The 27,599-nt window shown below is 36.9% G+C and overlaps 1 protein-coding gene across 4 annotated transcripts in view; it reads left to right on the top strand.

The window, feature by feature from the left end:
* Positions 1-464: 464 nt before the first annotated feature.
* The window catches only part of NRK (Nik related kinase), a 129,620-nt gene continuing 102,485 nt past the window's right edge, over positions 465-27,599 (top strand). For 2 of the 4 annotated variants that reach the window (XM_045068308.1, XM_004779948.3), the window contains exons 1-2: positions 467-947; positions 9,448-9,513. In XM_045068308.1, coding sequence (XP_044924243.1) covers positions 891-947; positions 9,448-9,513 — 123 coding nt within the window. In that variant the 5' untranslated portion in view covers positions 467-890. Of the gene's footprint in view, positions 948-9,447; positions 9,514-27,599 lie in introns of all 4 variants that reach the window. The other 2 variants (XM_045068310.1, XM_045068309.1) reach the window with 2 other exon arrangements.

Below are 27,599 nucleotides of genomic sequence, written 5' to 3'. Positions count from 1 at the left end.
GGTAGCCCTGCAGGGCACTTGGCGCTCTCCCCCCACCCGCACAGGGGCTCGCCTGGGTCTGATCCCTAACGCAGTGCCAAGTCATTTCCTCGTCTAACTTGATGGGTCTTTGAGTATATGAAGCAATAAAATCAGAGGAGCAGAAAGAGAAAAAAGAGACAATTAAAAATGGCACAAGTGTTTCATGGAGAGACGAGGGCGCGGGCTGTTTGGACTGTGGCAGAGCTGTGAGGCCCAGACTGGGAGCGGCGCGGAGCGGGACCGGTTTTCCGGGGCTGGCAGCTGCCTTGAAAAAGTTTCCTGTGGAACATTCGCCAGCCGGGGCGGGGGCGGCGGGCTCAGCGGTGGATGTGGGAGGGGGCGTGCAGTCGGTGGAGGCCACGAGAGGCCGGCTCGCAAACCGTTATAGTCCTTCAGCACCTCCCTCGGCCAGTGCCCCCCACCCCCGCCCAGCCCGCCTCCTCGCCGCGCGGCTGCCCACCTGGCGACGTGACGCTGCACCAATCCTCTTCGAGCTGCTCCCGGGGGGCCTCCCTCCTTGTACCGCCCACCTCCCCACCCTGAAAGAGGCGCACCCTGCCGGGGCAGACACTGCGCTCTCGCCGTTGGAGCACCCCTCTAAACTCCTTGGTCTCCAGGACAGACGCTCAGGCTCGTCTCTCGCCTTAGCCAAACTCACTTTCCCGCCTCTCAAACTCCAACTTCCCTTAACTCCTAACTTTTTCCCTCCACTTTCCCCTCCTCTACCTCCCACGCCACAAAACCTGGTCCCCTGTTGCTTTTTCCTGTCCTCTCTCTTTTCCTCTCTCTTTTCAACTTTTTGTCAGATTCCACCTCAGACTACCCGAGCGTGCCTAACTCAGTCGCCCGCTTTCGATCAGCTCGAAGCCATGGCGGGACCTGGGGGTTGGAGGGACAAGGAAGTCACGGATCTGGGCCACTTGCCGGTGAGTAGAGAACGCCTATCTCTTCCGAAGTGCTCTCTTCTGCGGGTTCTGAGCACTAGGGTAGGAGACGGACACCCGCAAGCTGGGCTAGGACAGGACTTCGACGGGGCCCCGGGTGCGGGAGGGGACCCTGGAAGCCCGCTTGCGGAAAAGGCGCCCCCCCCCAGGCACCCGGGCCACGACAAACTCTCGAAAAGGCAAAGGGGCGGGCGGGGGGGGAGAGAGAAGAGGTGACAGTGGGGGTGGTGCGGGCCCTCAACAACGGGACATTTTCTAAATGTGGCCCATTTTGTCTAGCGGTGCTCAGGTACCTGTTCTTGATGGGCTCGAGGAGAGGCTAAAGAGCACGACAACTCGTGGCTTCCTGAGAACACTCTTCCCTATTACCCTGCTGCCGGGTCGTTTGTTTCTTTTGCCAAAGGAGATGCCCACTCGCGGAGTGACCTTTACCTCTAGGTGACAGCGGGCTAGAAAATCAAAGCGTTGAAGTCTCACTTCTCTCACTTTATAATGGCGCTTTCCAAAACCTTGTTCTGCCAGGGCACTGTTCCCGATTGAGTATTGCAGGAGCGAAAGCATTCGACGCCGCTTGAGGAAGAAGTGAATTCTGCACATCCCAATTTAAAAAAGAAAATATTGTGATCACTAACTAAACAGAATTAACTTTTTCTCACGGTTTTGGTTTGTGGATTCTCCTTTTTTCCCGAATGTCCAGCTTTCCTCCAGAATTTTAATTGATTGGTGAGCTATTATCGCTGTCGTTATTAGTAGACTTGTTATTTTAGCAGTGCCGTTTATTTCATTGGCATCTGGTTTCTGGCAGATATTGGATCCCACCCCGCTCCCTTCTTTAAGTTCCCTTTTTAGATTGGCATTTCACTCGCACCCTCTCTTGAATGCAAAGGGCCCCTGGACTCTGAAAGGGAATAAGCATGCACCAGTGCTGGAATGATCGCCAGGCAACTGTAGTTCAAGGCAGTGGCCTACTTGCTTTGGGAAAAGCTAAATATTAACCTTGAGGTTATAGGACTATTCAAAGCCGCTGTGCTTTAATTGTATACATATTTGGTATTTTAAGACTGTGTTCTTGATGAAGGCAGACACCTGTCCCTATAAAAAAGTGGGCATTCTCCAAGCCTCACCCATATAGTTTTACGCTAGAATAGTGTAGAGGAGGAAGTAATGCATGTGGGTAACATTTTAGCAAATTGTGCTCAGCATTAAAAAGAAGGAACTTGAATATTAACGTATTGAATTGCATATATTAGCACTGCTGTTGTTGGTACAGCTTTATAAAATAAATCCACAAAATTTTTAAAAGTTAAATCTCTTTTCACCTTGCATATGTGAGATTTCTAGGATGTGGAGGCCTCAACTGGTGGTTTCCTTTCTGAACAGAATTTTCTTTTTCTGACTAGGTTTATTCTCAAGTAAAAGTATAAAACCAAGGAATAAAATGTTACCCTTCTCCAACAGTCTCTATGTAGGGTGCGGGAAAGAGATAAAAAAGCAAACTAGGGCAAATATGTGAAATCACAAATAAGTAAACTGAAATAACCATTTTCCCTCTAAAATTGACTAAAGAGAGGAATGGGCAAGACCTCACAGAAATAATTGAGCAGGGAATTCCAAACCCAAGGGGGAAAAAGTTTTATTGCCACAAAAAAATGGGGGGAAATGGCCCAGACTAACTGACCCGGTCATGGCCCTGGGACGTAAGAACTTGGTGAGAGCTGAGGAGATAAGGGAAAAGGCTGCAATCTTTACATTGCAGTTCAATGGAATATTAGTTTTCTGGGGGTTTGTGGGGGTGTGAAGGGGAAAAAGATGAGGTTGGTTTTTAATGTGGGAATATGGAGAAAACAAAACTTTGTGAAAGGTTTATAAAGTCCTCAGCTTCAATAATTTCTAAATTTCTATTATGCAGTATATCATTGTGGAGGTCTTCACCATAGCAAATTATGCATATTTGTGCAAGTTATGCCTAATTCTCCCCTCCCCAAACATCCAGCTCTAAACCCTAAGAAATATAGCAGAAGGGTAGCATTCCCTTTAAAATTTCCTTACCGTCAAATTTTTATAGAGTTGCAAAAAGTTTACGTTGCTTTGGTCACTGAGGTATATTTTAATGATTTGTTATTTTTTTGCCTTTGACTTATTTCCTTAGTTTCTGAAGAAGTAAAAGTAAATGAAGAGGTCAAAAGACATTGAAGTTAGTTAGCTGTTTGGAAGTTTGCATTTTGATGCAAAGTAGACGATAAAGCAAAGAAATCTGATTATGGTGACCACTCAAGATAATTAAGAGTTGCCACTCTTAAGATAATTATCCTCAATAATATCATCCTCATAATATCTGAAGATAAGAAAATTGGTATCATTCAACACCAAATACACCAATTTGGCAATAGCCAGATAATGAGGGGGAGATTCAGACCTTGGTAATTCACATTGAGCAAAAAATAATTTTGCAGATTTTAAAATAATTAAATATGGGTTTAGTTCAAAATTGATATATTATGTCCTTGTGGGATTGGCCAGCTAAATGACCATGAGGCAAGGACCCTTGAGAGCCATCAGGCTTGGCTATGCAAATTTTAATTTAAAGAAAGTGGTGGAAGGTTATTTGGTACTTTTGTTATTAGATAGATATTATTTTTCAACCTAAAATAGTAAGCAAGAGTGAAAGCTGGGGAAACAGGAGAGGGGAGGGGAGGAGAGAATTGTTGAACTTTTTTTGTATAATGCTCTAAAGTTTACAGACATAAAGTAAGAGAGCCAACATAGTAACCAGGGAATGACAGGTCAACTATATTTAATTAATAGGTTGCTCTATTTTTTTTCTGATTTACTATCGAATAAATATCTCATAGGTGACAAAACAAAAAAAGGTACAGAGATTTATGTTTGGTGCTTCCTTTTTGAAAAGAGAATTGCAAAGCCTTATGTCTTTATGTATATCTGTGTGTGTTTGCACACACATATGTAGTAGTATTTTCACCTTGCCTGCCAGCAATACCTGTATGTGTGTGTCTCCCTCTCAGATCTCTCTCTCTCTCTCCATATATGTATGTATGTATATATGTGTGTATGTATGTGTATATGTGTGTGTGTATGTGTATGTGTATATGAGTGACATATATATATCTCCTTATATATACACTCAACCCTTGGGACTGGAAATTATTTCCTCATCTCCAAATCTGGCATGTCTTTCACTGTGATAGTCCCCTTTGTCTTCTGTGCCCAGTATGGTAATGACATTCCTCATGGCTGTGGCCTTGGTATTTGACACTGCCATATGTAGTCCTAATCTATATTGGGGTCAGGATTAGACAGGCCTGGAGGACAGTAGTGGCAGAGGTGATCTGAAATAGCACATGATCCAAAAACTATATTTGAATTACATTAGGCTTATATTTAAATATAACTGTCTTCTCTCCCAGTCTTCCACCACGCAGACCAAGCCTGCTTTCCACACTCCGTCATGAGAACCTTCCTACTTTACCAAATACCTTAGTTGCCTGTTTCGAAGCAGTTTTACCTTCTAGTCAACAAGTGTTGAAACTTTCACCATGTTCTCCATTATGTATTTCAAGCTTCACCTCAGCATGACATTGTACTTCAATCTAATTTCTCAGTCTTTTTTCACCCAATTTCTAGAGGAGTGGGTTTTATGTTGGTGCACAAGAATATTATACAAGAATCATTTGGGGGATCTTGGGACCCATCTTCAGAAATTCTGATTTAATAATTCCATGGTAGGGACAAGGCATCTGTATTTTATTTTGTTAAGATTTTTTTTTTTTATTCTTAAGTAATCTCTAAACCCAATGTGGGACTTGAACTTACAACCCCAAGATCAAGAGTTGCATGCTGCTCTGACTGAGTCAGCCAGGTGCCCCAAGTAATCTGTATTTTAAACAAGATTCCCCAGATGGCTTTTAAGTAGGGAGTGTCTCTACAGTCCATAGTTTGAGAAATACTGGTCTTGAGGAAGAGATTTTCCTTTCTAAATTTTCCACTTGAATTGTGATGCCCATTCTTCTATCTCTGAAACTCACTCTGGCACTTACTGTGTTATATATGTCATTTTCAGGGTTTCTCTTCATAAACTTCATAAAATCTCTATTTCTAATATTTAAAATAAAAGAAGAAAAGCCTCTGCTATTCTTTCTAGGTGCTGATCTTTTCCTTTCCTTTAGCTCTCTAAATAGTAGTTTGTGTTCCCTAGATCTCTTTCTTTACTGCCCTAAATCTAAAATTTATTGCTACCCATATTGACCATTTATCAGTTCCCTTTTGTTCTTAATTTCAGCTATCTTTTGTTCTGTTGATCAGCCTTTGCTTTTGAGTCTCCTCCATGACCAGTAAACACTGCCTTCTAGTGGTTCTTTTTCTTCCTGTTACCCCCCCACCCCCATCCTTAATAAAATTTCCATCAAGGTGTTCATTCCTTACCCCCTCCTTGAATTCAGAAGACAGAAAGAACTCCCGAAAATTTTGGGTTTCAGGGAATAACCAGACTAAGACTCTAAAAGTTGCAGGAGATATTTTAAATACCTAGAAAATATAACAAAGTGTAAAATGTTTGCCCAGCATTTTATGGTTCAAAAATGTTTTAAGACTTAGAATCTTCATAATCTCTTTTGAGAAAGGCTTTTATAAATTATGGTTTCATGTTTACTGACCATTTTTAACTAAATAGAACACCAAAGCGTATGGAACAGCCAAATAATCTCCCAAGTTATTGTAGTAGTCATATATATAAAGATCTTTCCTCTGCTTCTTTTCTTATCTCAGAGTGGCAGGGCAGAGGAGAGGACCAAGTAATTATGGAGACCCCTCTGACGTGGACTTTTTACTTTCACAGAAGCAAACAAACAAACAAAAAGTCCATTTTCAATGTTTCCTTCACTGGGACCCCAGGATAAATTTTCTCTATCATTTAGTGGAAAGTCTGATATAAGAAATTGAGTAATAGTACCCTACTAATAATTAGCACAGTTCTTCTCCCCTTGTTTCCCAGTTTGACAATAATTTAGTCCTAAAAGATGCTAGTGTGGAGATGGGAAAAAAGTATTGCCTAAAACTAAGGAAAAAAATATTCTTAGTAAAGATGAATACTAAGTTGAGTTGCCTTAAGAAAAGAAGAAAAATTTTTATAACATTCTTTTTTTTTAAATGTGAGCCTGAGGAGAATTAGGATGTTTTGGTCATTTATGAGCAGGAAAACATTTCCAAACAACATGAGTACAGATAAAATAAGGCCTCTAAGAATTCCACAGGTATTTTATTATCCCTGTCCATTTCCTTGGTGTTTTTGTTTTGTTTTGTTTTGGTAATTAGATACCTGAGTTCAAATATGAGTAAGGTATAATGCTTTTGAAGGCTAGAAAAAAGCTTAAAGATATTAGGAGATTTGTGCTCAAAGATTCAGTAACAGAGTTGTTCAGATAATATAGTAATTCTCTATTACGTGGTATTTTTTCAGCTAAAATGTGGCCTTAACTAACAAAGAATGGATTACCAATAGAAATCAACTAATATATTTGATTTTTTTTTGATGGCCAGATGGCCAGAAGTTGTTCCTTCAGAATTAATAATGTCTAATACAAATCCCTCAATAATATCTTTCAAAGAAGTATGCTAAATTCTAAAGTGATAAAGTCTTTAAGCCAAACCTTAGCAACTCCCTTGTTGGCTAACTTTTCTCCCAGACTTTTTTCACAGAGTTACAACAATGCTATGCTTAATATCAAAGCCATTATAACAATTTATTTTTATTTTTCTTAAATTCTCAAAATTAGCACCACGCTCTAACCAACTGAGCTAACTGGCCAGCTTAAATTCTCAAAATTATCATTTTAAATAGCTTTTATATATTCATTGGAAGTATGTTCTCTGAACTATTTGTTTTAATAATAGAGTATTTATTGTGATATTGATTTTGATGATGACTTTAAGAAAGTAGGCTGCCATTTTTTCTAACAGTGGTCATATCAAATCCAATTGGGATTTTAAGACATTAGAATCTGATTTTTTCTTATAGAATTTTAAAGGTAGGAAATCACCAAACACAAAACCTTCATTTTATATGTGTGAAAACTAAGTCGAGAAAGAGTAAATAACTTATCCAGAGTCACATAGTTAATTAATGGCAGAGCTGGGGCTAAACCTCCAGTCTCCTGACTCTTCCAGTTAAATACTTACTGACTGAAGTAATCCCAGAGCTGTGTCATTTTCCTATGAGAGTTTTGTTAGATTACAGAAATACCATGACAGTTTTAAGAAATCCATAATGTCATTCATATACATTGCATATCCTCAATAGTTTTTCTGTTTAGCTCACATTTCCCACAATAATAAAAATGTTTTCAAACAAAGTTAAACTAAGTTTGTGTTTATAAAATGTGCTTTCTGTATAAGGTATGTAAATCTCTAAGGATTTGCCAAAGATCCTACCACTTTGTGTATAAACTGGCATCTACTCATACCTCGTTTTGGTTTTGCTAAAATAACAAAATAAGCTGCTAGACTAAAAGTTTAAGTAGTGATAAAATTCAAGAAGTCATGTTTTGTGGTGCACAAGAAAAGGATATCCATATAAAGGTAAAGAAGCAATATTTAAGAATGAATATGGAAATCTTAAGAATCTGTCCATAAACAAGTTTTTTTTTCATAAACAAGTCTATATTTTTCTCCTATGATGCCACATTCAGGATTAAGACAAAGAAAATATCATCAGGAAATTTATGCCATGAAAAAGTATTCAGCTGATGCAAAAATTAACTTAAAATTAAAAAACCACAACTGCTTAGTTAAAAAAAAAACCTGTAGTTTTTTAATGCCATTCTCTTGCTTTGTTATTCATATATATATATATATATATATACACATTTTAAAATATTTTATCTATTTATTTGACAGACAGAAATCACAAGTAGACAGAGAGAGAGTAGGAAGCAGGCTCCCCGCTGAGCAGAGAGCCCAATGTGCGGCTTGATCCCAGGACCCTGGGATCATGACCTGAGCCGAAGGCAGAGACTTTAACCCACTGAGCCACCCAGGTGCCCCTGTTATTCATATATATTTAACTTTAGATTTATTTTTATTTTTTTAAAAGATTTTACTTATTTGACAGACAGAGATCACAAATAGGCAGAGAGGCAGGCAGAGAGAGGAGGAAGCAGGCTCCCCGCTCAGCAGAGAACCCGATGTGGGGTTCGAACCCAGAACCCTGGGATCATGACCTCAGCCAAAGGCAGAAGCTTTAACCCACTGAGCCACTCAGGCACTCCTATATTTAACTTTTTAAAAAGATTTTATTTATTTACTTGAGAGAGAGAGTGTGAGAGAGAGCATGAGAGAGGAGAGGGTTGGGGGAGAAGCAGACTCCCCGATAAGCAGGGAGCCTGATATGGCACTCAATTCCAGGACTCCAGGATCATAGCCTGAGCCAAAGGCTTAACCAACTGAGCCAACCAGAAGCCCTATATTTAGCTTTTAAAGAAAACCTGATTTTACTGACTTATCCAGATTTAAGACATTGTATATATTCTTTTGGGGGGCACTAAAGATTAATTAATTAATTAATTTATTTATTAAAACTATAAATAATATACAGTGTTATGTTTGTTTCAGGTGTACAGTATAGTGATTCAACAATTCTGTACATTACTCAGTGCTCCTCACAATAAGTGTACTCTTAATCCCCTTTACCTACTTTACCTGTCCCCCCAAACACTACCCTTCTGAAACCATCCCTTTGTTCTCTGTACTTAAGTCTGTTTTTTTGTTTGTCTCTTTTTCTCTTTTTGTTCATTTGTTTTGTTTCTCAAGTTCCACATATAAGTGATATTATATGGTATTTGTCTTTCTCTCTCTGACTCATTTCATTTAGCATGCTACTCTTTGGGTCCATCCATGTTGTTGCAAATGATAAGATCTCAGTCTTTTTCATGGCTGAGTAATATGCCAGTGTGTGTGTGTGTGTGTGTGTGTACCACATCTTCTGTTATTCATATTTAGAGGTGATATTCTTTCTCAAGAATTACTATTATATAAATAAACTGTCCAGACTTTGTATCCAGTATCTACTCATCATTGCTGTATGCTAAACTTTCTGCCTGTCTGGTTAGTACTCAAAAATGAATTTTAAAAGAGTGAGTCAATTGTAAACAGATAAATTTATTTCTATTTCAATAATTCTTCTAATTGCATTATGAATATGCTTCAACTAGACATAATTGTATGCATTTTACAGGTTTGTAGTAAGTTTATTATACAGCTGCTTAATGTTCATGTCATTGTTTCTTTTCCATAAATGACTATATTCTATCCAGGAAAATTGTGACATGTTTATTCTTTCGGTAAATGACACTTAGATTCCTCCCATGGAAAGTCTAATGAAGCAAGGCAGATTGGAAATGCCATTCTAGATAGATGAATGCTTGCCTACTTTTCCAAGAAGACAGACAATTTTTGTTCTACATTTTTGTAGGATCCAACCGGAATATTCTCACTGGATAAAACCATTGGCCTTGGTACTTATGGCAGGATCTATTTGGTAAGTGGAGTTAGATTGTGTATTGGCTCTTCATTTTCTAATGACAATGATTGCAAGTGAAAACTCTACACTGCCGAGCAAATAATGACAAAAGCATTTCACTTTGAGAGATGAATCAAACTAAGATAGCTCAGTGATATTTGTGAGAATTATTACAGAGGAAATGGATTGGAAATCTATAGTGAACCAACAAACCAAACATAAGGTCTATAAAATTATTAGCAGAAAATAACATAACATAGTTTAAAAATAAAAATTAAAAAAATTATTATCATGAAATTAATAAAATTAGCAACAGAAAAGGTAATTAAATCAAATAAGATGTACCCAAATAAAAATATCATTTGTTTTATGTTATACATCTGTGCCTTTCAAATTACATTCAACCTTTAAACTGAATGTTAAAAAAATGAACATTTTCACAAATTCTGTATCATACTGTGTGTATGTGTGTGCACACATGTGTGACAGAGTTAGTGAAATAATCTGACAAGAAAAACACTGCATTTATTTAATGATTATTATGCACAAAACATGTGCTGAGCACTGTCATAGTCTCTGGAGTCAAAGTAATGTTGTTCTTCAGGGCTTATGATCCCTGCTCTTCAGGGCTTATGGTCTAGAAATGTGTAAGTAATTAAATGTATGTATGTGTTTGGGAAGGATTGGGAGAGGTACATATAATGTATATGTTAATTGCACAAATAACCATATATTTGCAGTTAAAATATATTCCTTGTGTGGTCATTGAGGATCATGTTGATGTATTCTAGGTAAAGCAGGGATACTGCTGAGGGCTAGCTTGGAAATGGGGTTATTTAAAGGCCCTATCACCTTCATCACCTTCCCCTACTCTCCAGTATGGGGATTAGATGTTTTCTCAGTCTTTTATGAGGCTCTGTACAAATGCAGTGTTCCTTTTCCCTAAGTCTATCCCTCAAAAACCAAATTGCAGTCCCTAGGCTGATCCTTACTATAGACTAACCACAGGTCCTCTACGTTCAGTTGTATAGAGCTGTCCTGGTATAGGTCCAGTGGAAGGGGCTTCCCTCTAGTTTAGGCAAGTTTGTCCTCTGCTTGTCAATCCTTGAACCTTTAGCTTGCATCTGCCTAGAAGGGGCTTAAAAAAAAATTCATGTACCTAAGTTCAAAATTTGCACAAAAGTATTTATAGCACCAAAACTAAGTAGTAAATGTAGCTTTGTGGAAAGTTCCTAAAAGCAGAAAGAACCTGTGAGTATAGGGAACAGAGAGAATGCCAATATTCATGACATTTTAAAAAACCATTTTGAAATAGTAATTCAAAGTGGCACATGCATCCTGATGTTTATAGTGGCATTATCTACAATAGTTAAATTATGGAAGGAGTGTAAGTGTCCATTAACTGACAAATAGATAAAGATGATGTGATACACACACCTGCACACACACGCGTGCGCACGCGCACACACACACATTTTGATTTTATCTTTTAATAGAAGCAATACGCTACAGACAAGGATATCATACAAACACAAATATGTTGTTTATGCAACCTCACTTGCATCTCAGACTGAATGATTAGATAACAATTGTGTGGTCTAGGTGAATTTTGCCACTATATACATCTATATTTACACCTATATATATAGAAGTTCTTCTTCACTTCTTTATATTTACAATCCCTATGACTCCATACCCATTTTCATTCCTGAGGGGTGTGCATGTGTGTGTGTGTGTGTGTGTGTGTGTGTAAGTGTGTGTGTTTCTGTATTTGTTTTTATTTGAAGGAATACAGCTCTCTCCACCACCAGATTTTAGGAATAAAAACACCAGTCATGAGGTAAAAAGCAAAGGTAAGTTTAGGTAACACAAAAAGATGGTTTCTCATTGTCAGTCATCAGAACTGGTTTGCCATAAAAAGAAGAAAAGTCAAGAGAGTAAAAGGTGAGTTGTGCATGGTAATTCTTTTTTTTTTTAAGACTAGGGTTTATTGGGGTATAGTTTACATTTGGTAAAATTCGCCTTTCTAAATATATAATTCTATGAGTTTGGACTAGTCATGTAGTCATTTAGTCATGTAACTATCACCAGAATCAAGATTTTTCCAACATACATTTTAAATACACAGTATACCTTCAAGAAATATTATTCAAGTAATACTTCACTGTGTGGTAACCAGTTGGTATAGTTATATATTTTACTTTTATGTGTGATATAAACCCACAATACTACTACTTTTTTCCCTATGTTCAATACTACTACTTTTTATTTAATTATGTTTTAGAGCAATTACAAAGAAGAAAAATTGTATTTTTATTCGTTTGAACCATTTCTGGAATTTTAGTTTCCTTGGGAAAATCGAAGTTTCTATACTTCTTAAGCCTGAAGAATTTTCTGTAATAGGTCATGTAGTGCAGGGCTTCTGGTAATGAGTTCTCTGCCTTGGTTTGTGTGGAAATCTCTCATTTCCTCTTCATTTTTGAAATATATGTACACCGAATATAGAATTTTATATTGATAGTTTTTCTTTCAACACTTTACACTCTATTGTCTTCTGGCTTGCATGGTTTCTGAAGTCTATTATCATTCTTATCTTTGCTCCTTTGTATTTTTCTTCTTACTGATTTTAAGACTTTTTGCTTTAACTTTGTTTTTTAGCAGTTTAAATATGAAATGTCTAGGCTTTTTTTGTTGTTTTTTATGTGTGTGTGTGTGTGTGTGTGTGTGTGTGTGTGTGTCTTTGGTGGGCTATTTATCATCCTTTGTGTTCTCTGAACTTCTTGGATATTTGTAATTTGGCATATTTTATTTGGGGGGATTCTTGACCTTTATCTCTCTCTCTCTCTCTCTCTTTTTTTTTTTACTTTGTTCTCTTCTCCTTGTGGGAAGCCAGTTTTACATTTCTTAAGCCATTTTATATTAACTCATAACTCTTGGATGCTCTATTTTGTTTCTTATGTGTGTGTGTGTATGTGTTCATATGTTCATTTGCTTTTATTCTCTTTCCTCTGTGTGTTTCACTTGGATCCATTATTTCCTAACTTCAGTTTTACTGATTCCTCTCTCAGCTTTCTTAAGCCAACTGATGAGACTGCCAAAAACATTTTTTAGCTCTTTCACTGTTTATCGTTTCTAGTATTTTCACTTGACTTTTTATAGTTAGCATTATTGCTGAAAGCCCCATTTGTTTATGCATGTTTTCCATATGTTTCACTATAGCTTTTCACATATTAATTGTAGTCACATTAAAATTTCTGTCTCATACTTTGAATATCCAAGTCATCTCTAAAGCTGGTTATATTGATTGCTTTGTCTCTTGAGAGTGAGCTTTTTTTTTTTTCCTTGATTATTTGTTTCTCAAAATGTTTGTTTGAATGACAGACATTGCTGGTAGAAGAGTAAAGATTGAAGTAAATAGTAATTATGCCTTGAAATGGGCACATTTGTTCTTCTAGGTCATTAATATGGGAGGTTGAGTCAATCCATTAAAATGAGCTATGTTTGGACTACGTTGTTGCTATGGTTACCCTCAATTCATCACCAGCTTCAAGTTACTTTGTTACCATGTGCTTAACATGGTGGTGGGGTTCTCCGTTTTCCTGCTCTACCCTCAGCTTTGGACCTCCCTTCTGCATCTGTGCTTCAAAGAGATTCTCTCTTCATGCTCTTGTGACTCCCTAATAGTATGTTGGTTTTCCTTCTTATGAGGTGCTTATTAGCCTGGGACAGGGAAGAATTCTCTATTTTCTTTTTGGTGTGGGGCAGGGAGGAATTCTCTGTTTTCTTTATTCAAACTTAGCGTTAGGCAGGTCCTGTGCCTCTGGGTCATGGAAGTGGGACTTTCTAAGTTATTCTTTTTCTCTGCTAGTGTTAAGACACTTCTTAATGGTCTGGGTCCAGGACTAATTCCTGCCCCTCCCCAGAAGTTGAGGAATTATTTTTGTTTTTACATTTCCCCCAACTGAAGTAGGTCTTCCTCTATCCCCCTGGGCAGAACAGTTTGCTGCCTTTTCTTAAAGCTTAGTGCCCTTATTCCTTAGGGAGAAGGGAATTAGATATGGTTTCATGCTTTTCCTACTGCAGTGGCTTCTGCTCTCTACTAGGTCAGTACTGTAAATCCACAGAAAAAAGCCTTTGAGTATATATAAATTCCTCTTATCTATGGCTCCCAATAGTATTGTACTCTCAGGGTAGCCCATACTTGGCATTTAGCAGTTCATTAAAAATTTAGCTGAATTCTTTATACTACCTTCTATGACGACCTTGCCTTTCCCCTGCAGCCACAGGTGAGCCTGTGAGAGATGTTCCATCTCTCCTTGTAGATGTTTATCTTTCTTCAGGCATCAGACTAGGTGGTTGCCTTGAGACTTCACTCTGGGTTCAATAAAAGTTATGATTTTGTAGATTATTCAGCTTTTTCTTATTGCTAGGTTTGGGGTGGCACTCTTTCCAGCTTTCCACATTCTTATCAGGAGCCAAAATTCCATGTCAATTCCTTTTAACCATGAAGTATCTACCTACCATATGCTAGGTCCTATACACATTTGCAATTCCTAAGAATTTTATATGTACCTATTCAGATCCAGAGAGAGAGAACACTTTCCACCAACATCTTCAAAGCACAAACTTCTATGTTACAGAAGGTAGATGATTACAGGTGCTTTACTTACATTAGACATATTTTCCTTTTTCACTCATTGCTGTGACCTCTTTTTTTCTACCTCAAATTAATGCCCTTATGTAAAAAGCCTTTGGATGGTGTTACTGTAAATCAATACCTCCTTCTTGTATAATAATCTTGAGTATATAGAAAATCCTTTTAAAATATTCATACTTTTTATACCAATAATCCCACTTTTGGAAATCTATGATAAACACTGAAAATGTAGAAAAAGCATAAAGTTTTATTTTAGTAGAAAGGTATGGCATATTGTACTGAAAAGAGGGCCTCCTTTGGAATCAGGCAGACCTGACTCAGTACTTACTTAGCCATGACCTTGAGCAAGTCACTTAACCTCTGAGTATACATGTCCTTATTTATAAAATGGAACTAACAACACCTTACAAGATTTGATAAAATTTAAAAACAGTGTATAACTGATGTTATTATTTGTGAAAAGACTAACTCAGCAAAATCCTAAATAGTAAAAAATAAGATGAAGTGAATATCTAGTCAGTCAATTTCTTGACTCTTAAAAGCAATGTTTATGAAGATATCTAGCACCATAGAACTATCTTTTTTTTAAGATTTTTTATTTATTTATTTGACAGAGAGAGATCACAAGTAGGCAGAGAGCCAGGCAGAGAGAGAGAGAGAGGAGGAAGCAGGCTCCCTGCTGAGCAGAGAGCCTGATGTGGGACTCGATCCCAGGACCCTGAGATCATGACCTGAGCCAAAGGCAGTGGCTTAACCCACTGAGCCACCCAGGTGCCCCTAGAACTATCTTTTAATACGTTAAGCCAAGTATTCCATATTATTTTATGTATACTCTGATTATAGCTATGTTAAAAAATCATATATGTGAAAAATAATAAATAGAAGAGTGAGATACTGCATGTTATTTTTATTCTGTATTTTTACTATATTTCTAATGTTTGTAATGTTATATTATCTAGATAAAGAACATACATATTTGCTTATATATTATATATATATATGTGTGTGTATGTATGTATTAGACAGTACCAAATGCTGCATAAATACCTTGTACAACAAAATGGAAACATGATACCATTCAAAATTAATGTCAGAGTGACTCACAGAGTCCTTTGCTTTTTCAGTGCTGCCAACCACATCCCCTACTGGTGTTTGTTTTGGTTAAGGTCTCTCCAATGTCTTCCAGCTTGTTTCCAAGACCTTGTTCTCTGGCAGGTTTCCAGCTGTCTGCTGAGGTCTGTGCACACTGAAATGAAAGCTGAGTTTCACACTCCACATTGTAACCCTTTTACTCTCCTGCTTTTTCTTCTAATTAGATGCCTATCTTTCTACCCTTTCCCACCTCCTGCCAGTATAAACCTCACTTAAAACAGTGGGTTTTATTTTTCTTTCTCTTTTCAGGAGAAAGTACTGTTCTTCCTTTCCCCCCCTAGTAGAGTCATAAAATATAGTTTCCCCTTCACCTTTAGCTGCTAGTCTCATAGCTTATGAGTCGTCACTTGAAGTAGAGGAATATTTAGAATTTTCCCATGTGAGAACATATTAGTAAAAAGAAAGTAGGTTGAAACTTGTTTTTTAAAGGTAATATTAGAAAAATAAACAATTGCCCAAAGAGCAATGTACACAGAGAGACCACAGTTATTTTATGAAATGTTAAGAGGGACACCAAGAGCCTTTAGGGTAGCATAGTGGGTGGCAAACTGACTCTCCCACTAAATGACACTATGCATGTAACTTGTCTTTTCTGGGCTAATTTACTCAACTATAAAATAAATGTGTTAGACTAGATAATCTCAAGGGTTTCATCTGGCTTTTTGACAATACACTTAGCATAGTTCCTAGAACTCAATAAAATGTAAACTATTCTTATTCTTACTGTTAGCATCATACTTGTAACTTTTATATCCCCTTCACCATATTGCAAAATAGAAGTTTCTTATTGGTTGTTAGTTGAAGTAGTTCCTCATGTTACCTAATAAAATGATTGGCATCATTTTTTTCTATTTTTTCCTTATCATTTGATAAAAGGACCTCGTATTTTAGCTCATTAATTACTATAATACCCAATGAAAAGATAAAACTGGGTACCAGGTGTATTGTAAAGGTAGGATATTTCATTATATGTTAACTAACATAACTTTGTTAAGCAGAAACTGTTAACTAATGCCACTTTGTTAAGCAGAATACTAGTAGGGTAAGACAACTGAATCTCCAAAATGAACCATTTTTGCCTTGTGTTTCATGAAGTCTTGACTGCACCCTTAATCTTAATAATCTATTCCCATGTTGCCATTTGCAAGTGGTGAGGGTAGAAAAAGCAGTAGGAAAAGGTTTAAGTCAACCATTTCAAGCAAAGGAAAAATTTACTTGAAATAAGGTAAACTTCTATAATTGGGTCTAAAGCTTAATTGGCACATATGTCCGACACCTAACTGGAATGAAATTAATGCTGGCAAAAGGAAGGGACTGCCCCAAATATCTTATTGTTCTAAAACTTAAAAATATACCCTGGGCATAAGTAAGCATCTATCCTTGAGAGATAGTAGAAGAGTCATCTGCCCCTTGGTAGTCAGCAGATTAAGTCAGATGTATCAAAGTGTGGCATTACAACCACAAGCAAATTCCTGAATTGCTTGCACTCTGGAAGTACACTGCTGAATATGGAAATTTCTTTTCAAAACACTGTCAAATGTATCACTCTTAAATTTGTTTTTTTAGATCATTGCTTTACACATTACTTTTACTTGGAAATCTCACCAGACAGGTGAGATTTAGGTTTATTAATTACATTTTCTGGATTTGAAGTTGGAGCAGGGAATGGGAAAAGAAAGGCAGGAAAGAAATGTCCTCAAAGTTGATGACATACAATTTATGATATTTTAAATTAAGTTTCAGAAACGTGGTGCTGACATTTGGGTTGCCTAGCCACTAGGCCTATTGGATAGGGGTTTGAGTATTTTTCCTTTTAGGCTGAAATTATACTGTTTATTTGCCTACCAAATGTCTAGTACTGTGAATGCTTTCTTTTTAGGTAGGAAAGTTTTCTCACATCCTTGCCATTTTGCAAATATAGCTCAATTAAGTTAGCCAACAAATATTGCTTGAGCGCCCATTAAGTGTGTAACACTATGCATTTTATTATACATTGCAACCCTCAGAAGCAGGAACTGAAACTGAAGCTGACTTGAGGCTACAGTCTTACAAGGTTGTAGTTCCTTCTTAGTGCAATACCATAAGTCCAGAGACCTTTCTTGGTTCTGTCTTTTTCTTGTGTCATCACCTCCTTATATAATAAACCTCAAAAGAGGGACTTGGCCTTTTTAAAGTAACCCTCCTGCTGTTCTTCTTAGGAAATATTAAATTTATCCCTTAAATAAAAATATTGCTTTGAGTGTTTAAAATTTTCCATAATGAACAATTTTTTAAAATATTCATCAAATGCATACTATGTCCCAAGCACTGTGTTAGTCAATAGGTGCTAGTTACAGTTATCAGAAAACATTTAGGGGGGCTTTTATTGATCTAGTTTTAGTAGACATAAGGAAGGAGGTTATTTTCCTTCTGATTGTGGCCTTTACATTTGAGGAGGGAATGATATATAAAAGGAAGGAAAGGGAAAGCTAGGGCCAAATTGGGAAAATGAGGGAAGAATTATGGATGTCACTTTTTGTTTTGTTCTGTTTTCTTTTTCCCTGAATGTAGAAAGTATAATGAAGCTTCTAACTGAGACTCTAAGACAAAAGTTTGTTTTTTTTTTTTTTCAATAAGAGAGCTAAGGTTGAATATTTGCAATAGGGGTGAAAAGAACTAATATATGATAAGTAAACTGAGACTCGGGGGACCAAATTAGTGAAAGGCACTGAGAGTTAAAAGCCTTGGGGGAAAAGATGGAATATTTCTATCTTAACCATGACATCTCTCCAGCTGTGGAATACAACCTAGGCTCTGAGTTGTAGGCTTGTCTTTTCCTTTTTGTGTTATATCAAAATTTACTTCTGCCTCCTGACAAATCTTGAGGGAGGAAGAAGCAATAGCATCATGGGTCCAAAAGGTGAAAGCCAGAGTTATATGTGGGATTTGTACTCTTTGCAGGCCACAGTTAATTTTTTCACAACTACTATAATCTGTTTAATAAGTTCACAGATATACATGGGGAGAAATTCAAAGTCTGTATTTGGTGTGTTTTGGTAAAGCAAAAGTTAGGATCTCATATCTTTGATTTCTTTTTTTTTTTTAAAGATTTTATTTATTTGTCAGAGAGAACGAGCGAGAGCGAGCACAGGCAGACAGAGTGGAAGGCAGAGTCAGACGGAGAAGCAGGCTCCCTGCAGAGCAAGGAGCCCGATATGGGACTCGATCCCAGGACGCTGGGATCATGACCTGAGCCGAAGGCAGCTGCTTAACCAACTGAGCCACCCAGGCATCCCGATATCTTTGATTTCTAATTAAGTTGATTTTACAAAGTTGTTCTAGGGGTAGAAAGTCAAATTCAAATGTGTGGAGACAAATATGTATTTCTAAACAAAATTCAAGACAAGTAAACCATAGCATTATGTCTTTGGTCAATCAGGTAAGAGCATCCCAATTATAATTTTTTAAAAATATAAGTATAAATCACTGTGGAGAGTATAATAGTTACTTAAGAACAGAAATACAAAATTCCACAATTGATGCTTAGTTTATACACTTAAAGCTTTTCCTAATTTATGGTCTTAGGAAAATTTATGTGGGCAAGATTTTATAAACCATTTTATTTTTTAAGACTTACTTATTTCAGAGAGAGGGAGAGAGAGAGTATGAGCAGGAGGGGCAGAGGAAGAGAGAGATAGAATCTTAAGCAAATGCCACGCTGAGTGCAGAGCCCCCATGAGGGGCTCAATCTGATGACCCTGAGATAACGACCTGAGCCATGGAGCCCCAAACAGGGCTTAATCTCACGACCCTGAGATCATGACCAGAGCTGAAGCCAACAGTCAGATGCTTTAACCAACTGCAACACCCAGGCACCCGTTTATAAACTGTTTTAGAGATGGAAGTGAGTAGGAGCTGTGCTAGAAACATTAATGTACTTTGTGTCTAATACATTAAAAATTTAGTTTTGTTTTATTTTGCATATACATATATATTTATATATACTATATATGTAGAGGTATGAATATATACATATATGCATATGCATGCATGTATATGCAAGTATGTGTATAAGAACATATATACTATATCTTTGTATGTATACATGTTATACTATATAGAATATAAATTATATATATATAGAGAGAGATATACAGATAAATAGATAAGATTGTGGTCAGATTCTCAGTAAATTCAGTAAAGGTTGTTGAAGTCAAGAGTTCTTGTTTTCCCTGATCCTCTAGTATCTGACCACTAAAGAAAGTTAGCTGGGTTTCCAGTACATTTTGTGGAACAGACACTAGCAAGTAACATCTAGGCAATTCTAACTTTTGAAATAAGAAAGAGTCCTAAATTGGTTTTAAGAATTTCCAACATCCTACCATATTTGTGTATCTGTGTCTAAGGTAGTTTTGTGAGTGATGCTAAAATTGCATTTAGCAATGAATATGCCATGGTAGTTCTCTGGAAATTTCAAGAAAAAGTGGAAGCTCTTACATTTTTATGTTCCTGGGGCTATACTGAAGTCAGATTCTTACAAAGAGGTCTATGAGTAAAATTGTGCCAATATATCAAAGAATATCAGAATATATAAGCAGTTTTTTAACCTGAAGTCTTTTTTTTTTCCTGTTTAGTTATACCCAGGTTATAACAAATTCCTCCTCCACCAGAGCATGGAGAAAGAGAGGAAAAATTAGGTATAAACTGTGTGTCATTTCAGTTGGAGAAATAATGATATAGAGGTGGTTTGTGTGTAATTTGTGTTGGAAAAATAGGAAAGCTCCTTGTAGGTATGTCATTTATAGGCAGAGTCCCTTTATGAACAGGAAAAAGAGGTTGGATTATTCAGGGTCCCCTGAGGGAAAAAAAGATTGATTATATTCTAAGCACTGCCAGTAACATTTTGTATAAATCATTAACTCTGATGAGAAACAAAACAAAACAAAACAAAAACACCGCCATAATCAAAAAGGACAAGTTTAAGAACTCTCACAGAAGGATAGCTTTCCTTGGCTCTGAGAAAAATAAAATAAAATTAAATAAATTAGTTGGTATACAAATTGGATGAGGAAGAAAAAACATGGAGAATGAAATTTTAGTCACTTTAGTGATTGTGAGCTTAGTGTCCTAAAAGTGGGTAACATTTATTGAATGCTTACATTGTTCCTAGTGCTTAATTTGCATTTTATTATTTATATTTCATAAGAGGGCACCATTGTTATCATCATCCTCCCATCTCATAAGTGGGGAAACTGAGGATCCAAGAACTTGATTTACTAAATAAGTTCACAAACCAAGTAAGTTGCTGAGTCAGTAGTAAAACCAACATTTGCCTGGCTTTTAGGTTTGTGCTCTTAATTCTACTGTATTATATTCAGCTCAACATATACAACCCAGACTCAAAAAGCATTCAGCTAGATCAACCAGCTGAAAAAAAAAAAAAACCCTGCCCAAGTAGAGGAATATATAGGAACCTGGTGAACTGAGGTCAGTTATGAAGATTGTTCATGATGAGTCCCTCAGCATATTTGTTTCCTTCATGACAAGCACTAAGACACATTCAAGTCTGAGGAAATTTGGGGGGGATTTAGAATTTCAGAAGTGGACAGGAACAAATCAGTTTGCCTTTAAAGGACACTTGAAGCTCATAACTAAATTCCTACTTAAACTCTTGAAAATCCTAGGAAAGCAGAGATTGCTTGCTGTCACTTTTTTATTATTTTCTAGTGAGCAGAGGTCTGTCTCCAGCATCAGAGGCTTTATGCCTCAATTACTGCTCCTACTAGGAGCCTCAGAGAAGAAAGAGACAACAAGGATAATTGAAAGTTAGTACCTCTCAAAGATAAAACAGAACTTCATTATCTCCTTTGTGGATGATTGGTTTCTGATTGGTAGGAATATTAAAATTTAATTAATTTTAAATGTTTGGAGTATTTTCTAATAGATGCATTTCTAGGAAACTGGGTGAAAATTATATAGATAGATATAATTTAGGGTAGAAACAAGGGTGAAAATTGTATAATGTATACACACACACATATATGTATACACACAAATATATATACATACTATATAAATTATATAATAATTTATATATATTTAACTTAGGGTACCCTTGTATGGTCCCTGCTTAACAATAGATTTTCTTCCAGAGTCTAGGCTGGAATAAATTACATGTAGGGGCTAAGTGGCTATAGCTTGAAAGATTAGAGACTGGCAGAAGAAGAGAATTGAGCAGGTGGTTGGAGGCAGATTTAGTATTGAGGTGAGGAAGTGTATATATGAGGTATGTTGGTTAAGTAAAATTCTCTGTATATTGTCCCATCAAATGGACATACATGTTTCAACAGAACTTACATCTTGAGGCTTTCCTGTGGTTAACCTCTACAAGAATTTTGCAAGCTGACAAGTTCCTCCCACATTGTCACAAAATAAAGTGTTGGAATGATAGTAGAAAACCAGCTACAAGTCTTGGAATGAATTAAGAATTTATTAGTCTTTAAAACTAGTATGCAAATTTCTTCAGAAACAGATGGGAACTTTTTAATCTTGGCTATACCTCTAGAGGACCTAGTAAGTTGCCTTGCACATAGTAGGCTCAAGGACATCAGGGATATATGACAAGCAAAACTTGGAATGTAAATATAATATGTTTTCTATGGCCTATGCTCATTTTCTCCCTTTATTATCAGTGTTGTCATCGTAAAGTAGGTATTTTGAAAAAATTATATGTCTCCAGAAAATCTATATTAATCACCTATGTAATCTCTTTGAAATTAGCAAAATACATATGGGTGTGGGACTAAAAAGATGTGTACAAAAATGACCCCCTCCCAAATGACATATTTTAACAGGCACTCTCTGCAGATGTGCCCTGATGGAAAGAATTGACTAATGACACCCTGCTAAGCCAATGCTGGAGACAGGTTGGCCTTTCAAAATTATACCACCTAAGTAACTTTCTACTCTGACTATAAAAAAAAAGGTGGCAGTGTGTAGAGATAAATATTTCCAAAGGATGGAAATATTAGCCTTACTTTTTTTTTATTACTTTCTGCTGAATGAGTCATTTAGGAAGTTTGAAAGAGCATATTTTTTCTCAGGGTACTGTAGTTTGCTGTAGTGTTGTTGGCATGACCAAGTATAAGGATGGCTTCAAGAGAGCCTCATACCTTCAGGAAGATGTCTAGAACATGTGCAAATATTTCCTGACTCGGAAGATTGGCAGCCATTAGAAAGAAAAACACATAAATAAGAGCCTACAAATATCCTTGCTTCTCTTAGCCTTCTATCCATGCTTGCCAGTTGCTGTAATGGGTTTTTTAACTACTTTAGATTTCAAAAAAATTAAATTCCTCCAAATGTTAAACTCTACAAGTTTTAGTAATGTGGATTTTGTAGGTTCTACAAACATACATACATACACATAACCCACCTTGGTTTATTGGGTACTTTTCTAGTACTGTGTCCTAGGAAACTTCTATCAGTCTAGGACATCATACATATATGCTTGATTTAGGTCTTTTAATACTTGAGCAACATATTTTAATGAGTAAGAGATAGTTAAAACCTCCCCTCAACTGCATTATAGGGGTGAAATTAACAGATGTGACTAGAAAGAAATTAACAGATGTGACTAAGAAAAGTAGAAAACAGATACAGATACATATTTAGGGACCATAATCTGTGTTCACTCCAATCAGGACAATGTAAAAATTGGTTTGACTAATTTCTTCACCACCACCACCACCACCACCACCACCACTCTTCAAAAAGATACAAACCGAATTAATTGGTTATTTGACAGAAATTACCAAAATGTTTGCTGGCATCCAGTACATATAGCCTTACTAAAATGGAAGATGGGTGTTCTACATTGCATCAAAAATGCTTTCTAGAAGAGACCTCTCAGGCAGATTTTAATGCTTGGACTTCAAGAGAAGGAGATTAGAGAAGCACAATTTACTGTCAACTTGCAACAACTGGTATATATAATTATGTGCTCTCAACTCCTTTATAAATATTTATTTCTTTTCAGTTCTGTTGATGTTGTGAATTACCTTTCCATTTACCCCAATTTTATTTTTTTAAGATTTTATGTATTTATTGGTCAGGGAGAGAGCACAAGCAGGGGGAGCAGAAGGCAGAGGGAGAAGCAGGCTCCCTGCTCAGCAGGGATGCAGAACTCAATCCCAGGGATCATGACCTGAGCCGAAGGCACACACTCCACTGACTGATCCACCCAGTCGCCTACTCAAATTTGATATATCATGATGCACTTGGTAGAGAATTACAATGCAGTTAAGGGAGCAGAGACTCGGTGCCTGAGAATATAGCTCAGGTTTATATAGAAGCAAAAGTCACTTGAGTCTTTAAGGATGCAGTTTATCATCCATTTGCTTTAAAACCTGAAGAATGAGATGTGGACCCAAGCAGCTTCACTTGGTCCCAATCAAACTTTTCAATTCTAGAAAGGCTCTGAGGGCAGGGACTAGATTATATATACTGCTTTCAAAATTTTCCCTGTAGTAACACTGTGCTGAGTCAAATTTTGTTGCTTAATGCTATATTTTGTGGTTTTCTTTATTTGAATCTTATATTCTAGGGTCCTTTATAATCAGGTAGGGGGATGAGAAAAATGGAGTGAAGAATGGTAGAGAAATAGAAGGACCTTAGAACTAGGGTTGCCAGATTAGAAAAGTAAAAATATAGGATGCCCAGTTAAATTTCAATTTTGATAAAGAACACATTTTTGTGTGTGTTGGCGTGTCCCAAAAGTGTATACTTACACTAAAAAATTACTTGTTTATTTAAAATTCAAATTTAACTGGACTTGTCCTGTACTTTATTTGCCAACCTTATCTAGAACCAACTTGACCTGGGTCACAGATCTGCCACCTGCCAGCCCTGGGTTAAGAAATAAGAGGAAAATTTTTCCTCCTACCTGATGTGATATGGCAGAGAATGCCAGTTCATCCTAAGACGTTGCCAAAGGGTGGGGAGGATGTGATCTTTGGGGCTAAAACAGTGGACACTCCTCCCTGCTTCTGGCAAATGTTTGGTATTACTTTCAAAGCTGTATAGCAAAACTGCTTTGCTGGTACTTGTAAGGGCCACTGAGTTCAAGTGACTAATTCCCTCCGTACTGAGAGGCTAAGTAGGGGAAAGAAGGAGAGTTTTCTCTTTGACAGGCCAAGAAGAGCATTTTGCCTGCTCAGTCCCCTGGCTAGAGAAGAGAATCAAGATCACTTTTTGAAGGACGGGCTCTGGACTGTTGATTTGATTCATCATTCTCCAATTTTATCATGCCTAATACGGTTCCAAGAATCTAATGTGATTGCAGCCAATAGCAATCAATGATTTTGTTTTGTTTTGTTTGGTTTGGTTTTTGGTGAAAGACCTTATGTTCTATTTCACAGGCCAGGTTATCACTGGCTACCATCTATAGACTTTTCTCAGAAAGATCGTTTGTTATTTAGAGCCCTGTTGCATGTGGTACATTTCCTTTGGGAGTTGTGAGTTAAATCACTCATTTGGCCTGTGGCACTGGGAGGTTTACCTTAAGGAAGGATACATGGGGTGTGACTGATCTACAGTGCAAAATAGAGGTAGACTGTCACCAGAACTATTTAAATCCAATCATCATATTCGGTAGCTCCTAATTCCTTCAGGATGGCTCAGAGAATGTACTACCTATTCTTCCCTTTTGTAGATAATGTTTCTACAAGGAAAACTGATAATCTGTGAAGGAATAATGCTTCTGTAGATTTTATGAAGATCCCCCAAAAGGCAGCAAAGCAATATACTCAATGTCTCCAGATGATGTGGCATTGTTAGTTAGGATTTGCCAGGAGTCCCAGTAGAGACAGAAATAGGGCCTGAAACAATGTCATTTTCTTCCAACGTTCCCAAGGACTCTATTTGCTGGAACTTCTACCATCATCAACTTTTTCTTCAGGAAAAAATAGTTCCTAAATAAGAAGTGGAGAAAGCCATATACTATAATGTAGAGATACAAAATAAATTAGTCTTCAATTCTAGCCAGTAATAATTCAAGTTAACATTAAGAGTTTACTATATGCCAGACACTATTTATAGGCATTAGCTTGTTTCATCCTTATGGAAATCCCATATGGTATGAACGTTATTTTCATTTTCTGTATGAAAATGAGGCATAGAGATTAAATAACTTGTTTAAAATCGTGCAGTAAGTCACTAAGCTAGGTTGAAACTGGATCTCCCTGGCCCACAAAACTCTCACCTTTATGCTATATAAAACTATAAGAGGGGTGCCTGGGTGGCTCAGTGAATTAAGCCTCTGCCTTCAGCTCAGGTCATGATCTCAGGGTGTTGGGATTGAGCCCCACATCAGGATCTCTGCTCAGTGGGGAGCCTGCTTCCCCCCCCCCCCGCCTGCCTCTCTGCCTATTTGTGATCTCTGTCTGTCAAATAAATAAATAAAATCTTTAAAAAAATAAATAAAACTACAAGAAGATTGTTAACTACAATTTCTACATGATATTGTTGGATTCATGAGAACATGGAAGGTGGAGACCCCAGGCCCCCAGGGAGTGTTTATGATGAGAGTCTAGTGTATACAACACTACCTGTTTCAGTAGCATTACTGTTTTCTTCTAGTCAATCTAAGCTTTTCTGATGAAGACAGAGAGAATTAGAGAATTATCATTTCAGTCAACTGACAAGGCTAAATTACATGGTACATTTTATGGGGAACATTAGAAGCTACATAAGAAATTAATTAGCCATTCACAAAGTGCCTGTTCTGAATAGTAAATATTTAAGAAAGATTCAATTTAATATTCTCACTGAGTGATAGCTTTTATTTTTAATAATAAATTTTATGTAAAATCTTTTAACAGCAAAGTGATACAAAATATAGGTTTTAGAACTAACCAGCACAGAAATAAATTAGATATGCTATTGATATTGTGCTATACAATTTCAAGGGGGAAAGCTCTTCCCTCAAAAAACTAAACAGGAGACACATACTATTTAGAAGACTAGCTCCTTTAATGAGGGTTCTGGCCAGGGAGGTATTGGTTTAAGTTCATGAAATAGATTCTAAGTAGTCAGCTAAAAATTCATGTAGGAACTTATTTTGACACAAGTTTAAAATATGCAGCTTCTATCCTTGTTTAATCAATTCTGCCTAGTCCCCTGCTATGCCACACTGGGAGTATGTATTTTGGTGTCAAAGAGATGTGAATGCCCAGGAGGTGGTTCACTTAAAATTTCTAAGCCTCAGTTTCACAAAAATAATGAGGACAACAAAACCCATTATACAGTGTAGCTGTTATTATCCCCATGAGAGAACATGCAAAAAGCCCATCATCAATACTGAAAACATCATAAAAATGTTGTTACCCCTGAGAGTGGGGGAACTGGTGAAAGCATGCCTTCCTCTAATTAAAGTTTATTTTAATATTCACTACTCAATAAGCTGAGGCAAATGAAGAATAATTAAAGAATTGAACTATTGTAGGACAGATATGAAAGGACTCCCTAGAGGTAGTGTAATTTATAGATAACAAAACTCAAGCTCTGAGAGGGGAAGTGACTTGCTTAAGGTCAAATAACTAGAGGTGTAAAGCTTCACTTTTGTATCAAGGTACCATGTTCTTATCCCTTGCTAACTCATACTCAATTGTTCAAGGCTTCCCAGATATTAACTAATGCGTCCAGGTGGTCATCCCCTAAATATCCTATTTCTTCCTGGGAAACTGAAGATAAAATATCTAATTTTCCCCTCCCATACCAGATTGAACATAATTAAAATGGTGATAATTCAAACTTACAGTAATAAATATTATCATAGTAAACCAATAAAACTATAATTTTATAAAACCAGAAATGATTCAAGTGTACCTCCAGACTCTTACAAGTGATAGCTATGAATAAAGGGTATTTTTAAATTTACACTAAAGAGGCTATTTGGAATAGCCAAATTACGGACGAGCCCAAATGTCCATTGACTGATGAATAGATAAAGAGGATGTAGTATATTCAATGGACTACTACTCATCCATAACAGAGAATGAAATCTTACCATTTGCAATGACATGGATGGAACTAGAGGGTATTATGCTAAGCGAAATAAGTCAGTAAGAAAAACAAATACCATGTGATTTCACTCATATGGAATTTAAGAAATGAAACAGATGAACATAAGGGAGAAAAAGAGAGGCAAATCATAAAACAGACTCTTAACTATAGGGAACAAACTGAGGGTTGCAGGAGGGGAGGTGGTTGTGGAGATGGACTAAATGGGCAATAGGCCTTAAGGAGGGCACTTGTG

The sequence above is a fragment of the Mustela putorius genome, unplaced genomic scaffold (genome assembly GCF_011764305.1).
Source record: "Mustela putorius furo isolate JIRA1106 unplaced genomic scaffold, ASM1176430v1.1 tig00003901_pilon_pilon_pilon, whole genome shotgun sequence".
Taxonomy (NCBI): domain Eukaryota; kingdom Metazoa; phylum Chordata; class Mammalia; order Carnivora; family Mustelidae; genus Mustela; species Mustela putorius.
This window is presented reverse-complemented; position numbering and strand designations above follow the sequence as displayed.